At 47.5% G+C, this 6,842-nt stretch overlaps 1 protein-coding gene across 1 annotated transcript; it reads left to right on the forward strand.

Moving 5' to 3' along the window:
* The first annotated feature begins 3,516 nt into the window (after window positions 1–3,516).
* LOC136492262 (uncharacterized) lies at window positions 3,517–5,915 on the forward strand. The gene is made up of 4 exons (XM_066488342.1): window positions 3,517–4,059; window positions 4,139–4,534; window positions 5,564–5,719; window positions 5,820–5,915. Exons 1-4 carry the CDS (start codon window positions 3,619–3,621, stop codon window positions 5,913–5,915), a joined length of 1,089 nt encoding a protein of 362 aa, XP_066344439.1. The 5' UTR covers window positions 3,517–3,618.
* Window positions 5,916–6,842: the final 927 nt, after the last annotated feature.

A 6,842-nucleotide genomic window follows, 5' to 3' on the forward strand; every position in this document is an offset into this window, starting at 1 on the left:
AATTTTTACTTTATGATTTTTGAACAACTTTATGTTTTTTTTCTGATTTTGCAGGCACCTACACCTCTTCCATCCCATCGAGGTGGGACTTCTGTTTTTGTAAAAAGTATGGGAAGCAATGGTTTATCAGACGACTCTGAGTCTTTTTCAAACCTAGGTCCTTGGTACTCTTCTAGTGCAAAATTGGTTGTTCATCGTCCTAGGAGCACAGTGATCCCAAGCAAATATAAGTTGAGCCCTTATATGATGCCTCGTTCGAAGATAACAGTGTCCAGACTTGAAACTGACGTATATGAGGTTGTTTTGAATATGGCAGAAACTAAACATTCCAAGTAAGTTTTAAATGTTTATAACCTCCTTAGCGTTTTCACCAATCTTGAGTACACTTGAATCAAGTAATTATGAAATGTTTTTATTTGTTTCAGTCTTGTAGTAATCGATTATAGGCAAGTGGTTATGAAATTAAGTTCACTTGCAAGTTCTCTTAAGCCTAAAAAAAAGGTCCATTACTTTGTAGTGAATGCTTTGTGCAGATTGTTATCCCATAGGAAGCACCCTAAGAATTCTTACAAGCATTATTTCTTCTCTAAAGTTGGTGTAAGTGTCATTTATTTCTTTTTTTCTCAATTACATGTGGTAACTATATCGAATAAAAATAATATTGACCAATTTGTTTTTGTAGGACTATTTTATTGAAAATCACGGTCCTAATGATAGCAAGGAGAAGGAGCTATATGATAATGCAGTGAAATGTTTTAAGTGTGATGGTCGTGCAAGGTCATTAGCATACAGCCAATATGTGAGTAACACATCTTTTTAATTTTTTTATGATTTAGCACATATGTTGTGTGCATTATAGTTGTGCTAATAATTTCTTCTTTTTTATTTTGTGTTATTTTGTTAGCTTTATTTTCATGATCTGTGGTATGTAGTTGTTGTGTATATCACTCGAAGGTTGATTATGATCTTGGATTCCTATACTCTACATTTTGGAGCAAACTCACATTTTCATAAAGATGTCCGTGATGAATTTGTAAGTAGCAGCAACACATGGATTCACATCATTTTGTTTGAATGCAATGTGAAATTTTGTTCAAATAAGAAAAAATATATATATATATATGCACTCTAATTATTTTCTCTACCTGCTTTTAGATACCAAACTTGACCATAATCTGGAGTGAAGTTGTTCAAATTGACTTTGGGTTCCATGGATATGAAGTTATCTATACAGATGTACCTCAGCAAACTAAGAAGTAGGCAATGTATGGTTTTTTAATTTTTTTAGATCATATCATTTTGTGTGATGCTTATTGTCGACGAAATATGGTCGGCAGTCTACCTAGGGGTATGCCCAAGGTAGTAGATTATCGGCAGACAGATGCGCAAGCCCTAAACAAGACGGTGACGCAAGACAGACACGAGGTTTTATCCAGGTTCGGCCGCCAAGAAGGCGTAATACCTACGTCCTGCGTCTGATTTGTATTGCTGTATGTCAATGAGAGATCTCTTTTAGAGGGGTCCCCTGCCCGCCTTATATAGTCCGGGGGGCAGGGTTACAGATCTGGAAACTAATCCTAGTCGGTTACAATTGCCATATCTGGCCGGATAAGGATTCCTATTCTAACCGACCAGGATCCTGCTTGGTCGCCAAATCCGTCTTGATTCCTTGTGCGGGACTCCGATCAGGTTGACTGGGCCGCACGTCATCTTTCGGGTGGACTGAACCCATCGATCCGAGCCAGCCCAAGCTTAGCCGTAAGGGTATAGGGGTTAATACCCCCACAGCTAGTCCCCGAGCATCATGTATTATGCTGCGACACGCCATTTGAACCTTCTCCGACAAGCGAGGCTTGAATTCTTGACGCCTCCGACCACCGTCATCACCGGAGAAGTAGGTTGTCCGAAGAATGCATGGTGCTCTTAAGAAAAAAGAAAAAGATATCTGTCCCAGGAAGTGTGCCCACTTGTATTTCTGAAAAGAAATGTAAGTGCGTCTTGAAGCGTAGGATCTTTGATCATCAGAAGCGTAGGGGTCGAAAAACAAACACATTCACCGCAAGGTGAAGTGTGCCCACTTAGTCCCCGAGCCTGGTAGTAGGTGACGTAGGCACGTGGTGCCAGGGTCTAAAAAGAATTCCCAGTTACGTTGAGAACCCAATCGTCGTACAGGCGATACGAGATGCACCGGCAGGTGCATCGTACCGATGTAGTCCCCGAGCTTGCTGGAAGGCGAGGTATGAGCCTTGTAGCAAGGTCTAAAAGAAAAGTCTCTTAACTGTATGTGAGTACGAATCACATGTAGCCAACGAGAACCACTATTCAAGCAGTGGTCGGGGCAGTCCCCGAGCATACCAATAATCCTCATAATCATTCAAACACAGGGGTCAATTTAAACAAACACATTCACCGCAAAGTGAAGTGTGCCCACTTAGTCCCCGAGCTTGCTGGAAGGCGAAGTATGAGCCTTGTAGCAAGGTCTAAAAGAAAAGTCTCTTAACTGTATGTGAGTACAAATCACATGTAGCCAAGGAGAACCATTATGCAAGCAGTGGTCGGGGCAGTCCCCGAACACAGCCGTGGTCGGAGCGATCCCCGAGCACAAAAGTGGTCTGGGCAGTCCCCGAGCACATTAGTGGTCTGGGCAGTCCCCGAGCACTTTTGTGGTCTGGGCAGTCCCACGATCACTTGCGCTGCTTGTACTATTATTTTGTGTACTTCTCTCTATTCTCTGCCAAGCCCAGTCTGACACGTCTGGTCAAAAAAGTAAATAGGTATAGTACGTCATTCTGTCTTCTATGCTCTCTCTCTTTTTTTTTTTTTTTTGCAAACAGTCGGTTGACACCTGTATTGAGGTGTGTCAGTGTGGGCCCCCTTACACCATCAACGAAGAGGCGCGTACACTGTTACCGAAGGAGCGCGTTTATTGGCGCAGATTTCGAGGTTGTGTGAACAACCGTCTGCGGCGCGTGCGCACGACTCCCAATATTCTCGGGCGGACGAAACGACGGTGCTCTTTGTTTTATATAACACAGATCTGGTAAGTTACTCATACCATTCCCCATTGTCATCCGCCGCCGCAACCTTCTTCTTCCTCCTGCCGAACCCTATTCCCAAAAATCATCACCAATCTCCTCGGTCTCCCGCATCCACCCAGTTCGTAAAGACGAACTAATGGCAAAGAGAGACGCCCAGAAGAAAGGCGGGGTCATGGCGAAGGAATGGTGGAAGTCGCGGAGCAACGAGCAGACCATCGAGGACCTCGTCGCCATGGGAGTGCTCCACAACAAAGCACTTGCGGGATGGCGTGCACCGGAAGGAGAAAGCTTCCCCGATCCACAACCAGGTGAGATTGTGGTCTTTGAAGATTTCTTCAAAAGGGGTTTTGGGATCCCAGTGCACCCTTTCCTTCAGGGGCTCTGTTTGTACTACGAGATTGGGATTTGCAATCTGCATCCCAACTCGATTCTTCTTGTCTCCACCTTCATCCATCTCTGCGAGGCGTATGGCGGCTTCCAGCCCCATTTCGACCTCTTTCGCCACCTATTCTGTCTTCGGAAGAAAGGGAGCGGTGGCTCGAAGATCGCCGGAGGCGTTTACCTGAACCTGCGCGACGGCATGAAGGCTCAATACCTGCACTGCCCCTGGAACACCTCGTTGGACGAGTGGTACAAGAAGTGGTTCTACATCCGTGAAGAGCCGAACACCATCACTTTGTGCGATGTGGGCTTGATTCCAGAGAAGAAAGGCAGCTGGTCGGAGAGGCCCGAGAACTTGGAGCAGATCGCCGAACTGCTCGGGATGATCCCCTGGGGAAGGCTTGATGGCCCGAGTGTTGTCGGCAACTTCATCAGTCGAAGAATTCAGCCTTGCCAGAAAAGGATTCACCCTGGCTTCGAGTACCAAGGAGGCGCTGATCCGACGAGGACCAGAAAGGAGCCGCTCGACAAGATGGAGATCAAGGCCAGGATTGGAGAGCTATTCAACCTGGCCGATCCCAATTATGTTGCACTGAACGCCATTGAACACGCCTTCAAGCTGGCTCGCCCTCCCCCAAAGGTAAATGACGCCTCGTTTTAACTGTAAAGTCATGTTGTATCAAGGAAATAACTGTCTTTTCCTTCATTTTGTGTCTCAGTACGATGGCCGTGACCGGGCAGGAGTGTTTGTGTCGCCTCCCCCCGGTGTAGAGTGGCCGCAAGCTACTGGGCCAACCGCCCAGACCAGCGCCAGGACCGACGGAGTTCACTGGGCTGTACTCGAGACCGTAGAGGACGCCTCGACCAGAGCCGCCGGCAAGCGTCCGGCTGCCAGCAAACGTCGCCAAGCCATCATCTCCCAGTCGGACGATGAAGCAGAGGATGCGGACATCTTCCGGCTCGTCCCCCGAAAGAGGAGAAGGCAGGTGGGGCCGTCGGAGCAGGGTGGCTCCTCTGTGCCTGCAGTGGTCACAGCACCGACCACAGCAACACAGAGCACAGACGAAGAGAACATGCCGCTTCATCCTCCGACGCCCGTACCGGAGGTTGGACAAGTCCCGGTGGAAACTGCCGAGCAAACAGAGCAGGGGCGGTCGAGGAGGCGTTCCTTCGCCACATCCTTCGCCACATCCTTCTCTGTTTTCCTCTGTAGCGGGGAAGCAGACGACGGGTTGTCGGCGTGGCTGTAAGCGTGGTCGGAGCCAGATGTACCGTGGTCGGAGCCAGATCCATCGTGGTCGGAGCCACGTTCGTCGTGGTCGGAGCCGTGTTCACCGTGGTCGGAGCCGTGTTCACCGTGGTCGGAATCGTGTTCACCGTGGTCGGAGCCGTAGCCGATGCAGGTGAAGTAGTCGTCGGCGCGGGTTGAATCCACGCCTCCTCCGCGGTCATGGTGGTGGAGACGTCGGGGCCGGTGGTCCAGGTGATCTGGCCGACGGTGAACGTGAGGCCGTTGGGTGTAGCCATGGAGCCGGAGACGATGACCATCTTGTTTGCTTGATGAGCGGTACGCACACCCCCTACCTGGCGCGCCACTGTCGACGAAATATGGTCGGCAGTCTACCTAGGGGTATGCCCAAGGTAGTAGATTATCGGCAGACAGATGCGCAAGCCCCAAACAAGACGGTGACGCAAGACAGACACGAGGTTTTATCCAGGTTCGGCCGCCAAGAAGGCGTAATACCTACGTCCTGCGTCTGATTTGTATTGCTGTATGTCAATGAGAGATCTTTTTTAGAGGGGTCCCCTGCCCGCCTTATATAGTCCGGGGGGCAGGGTTACAGATCTGGAAACTAATCCTAGTCGGTTACAATTGCCATATCTGGCCGGATAAGGATTCCTATTCTAACCGACCAGGATCCTGCTTGGTCGCCAAATCCGTCTTGATTCCTTGTGCGGGACTCCGATCAGGTTGACTGGGCCGCACGTCATCTTTCGGGTGGACTGAACCCATCGATCCGAGCCAGCCCAAGCTTAGCCGTAAGGGTATAGGGGTTAATACCCCCACACTTATAATATTCTGTCTTGTATTTCTCATATCTTGTTTCAGCTTTAGCACTGATAGTGGTATCTTTGCGACGAAGAATCTAGAGCTTTGGGAGCTAAATGTCTATTTGATGGACAACTTTTCTGAAGCTGATATTGGGCATCTTCATATCAAGCACGTCAATGACATGATTTTCAATGAATATAATAGTTCTGATGATGGTCGATCTAAAGTGATGAAATATGATGCTGAGGTAATACTAGTTGCAATGTCACTTTGTGTGTGATAGAATTTGTGTGCTAGCTTCTCGTAAAATACATAATTTTTTCTGTTATAATTTGTGTGTGTTTTAGACCGCCAACATTCATGTGCTGGCTTCTCTTAAAAAACATGTTTTTTTATCTGTTGGAATTCATGTATTTTTTAGACGATCAACAACTATATGGTAGCTTTAGCTGAAACACATGGTTTCACAGTAGAGAGACTCGAAGTCGCATGCGCTGCTGGCTGCCCGCCTGCCCCGCTCGGCCGTCTCTACTCATCGTGCATCATGCATGCCGTGGCGTGGGTTCTTTTAGAGTTGCTTTGCCTGCTATTTTACTATGCCGTTTCTTTCAGGACACTTCGTCTTGCATCATGCCCAATCTTGTGTGTACGTGCGGGTTTTTATTTATTTTATATATACGTGCGGGTTTTTAGTTTATTTATATGTTGTTGGTGTCAAGTCAAAAAGCCCGGCACGTTGGTTTCTACTACTTTACGTTCTTGGCGTGGAATTTTGTTGCGGCTCATGTCACCCGGCACCTCTTGAAAAAGCCAAAGGGTCTGTTCGCTGGTTGGTGCTGGTGCTAGTTTTTTGTGAGAGAAAAACACTGTTGGCTGGCTGGTTTGGGCTGGCTGAAACCAATAAGCGAACAGACACAAAGTAATTACAATAGGAGTAGAAGACAGAGAGTCACCACGTCGCTATATTTGTTTGGCAAGAACGGATTGGTGAATGAATTGATTTAATTTGCTTACTACGCAGCAGTGAAAAGCAGAAAAATTTGTCACTGCAGCAACTCCGGCGGGATTAGTGTTTTCAGACGTCGCTAGGCTAGCGGTATACAGACTTCCGCAGTTAGCATCATCAGCTGCGTTTAGATATACACCCCTACAAAGCTGCAGTAGCATAGCTAAACTAATCAAAGCGCTTATGCATAGGCTCTGTTTGCTGGTCTGAAACTTGGCTGAAACTGGCTGAAAAATATTGTTCCGGCTGAATTGTTGTGAGAGAAAAACACTGTTCCAACTAAAAAAGAAGCCGAACAAATCGAACATGGGATAAGCTCGTAAGCCGAACAGGGTAATAAGCATGGACGGCCCCCTCCTCCCCT

Source organism: Miscanthus floridulus, chromosome 11, assembly GCF_019320115.1.
Source record: "Miscanthus floridulus cultivar M001 chromosome 11, ASM1932011v1, whole genome shotgun sequence".
NCBI classification, from domain to species: Eukaryota; Viridiplantae; Streptophyta; class Magnoliopsida; order Poales; family Poaceae; genus Miscanthus; species Miscanthus floridulus.

Bases quoted from the DNA above. Each gene is read 5' to 3' on its own strand.
- LOC136492262 (XM_066488342.1), top strand. From the start codon at position 3,619: ATGAAGGCTCAATACCTGCACTGCCCCTGGAACACCTCGTTGGACGAG. The intron at 4,535-5,563 runs GTCCCGGTGGAA...TTTGCGACGAAG, and splicing joins CCGTACCGGAGGTTGGACAA to AATCTAGAGCTTTGGGAGCT. The intron at 5,720-5,819 runs GTAATACTAGTT...TGTGTGTTTTAG, and splicing joins TGATGAAATATGATGCTGAG to ACCGCCAACATTCATGTGCT.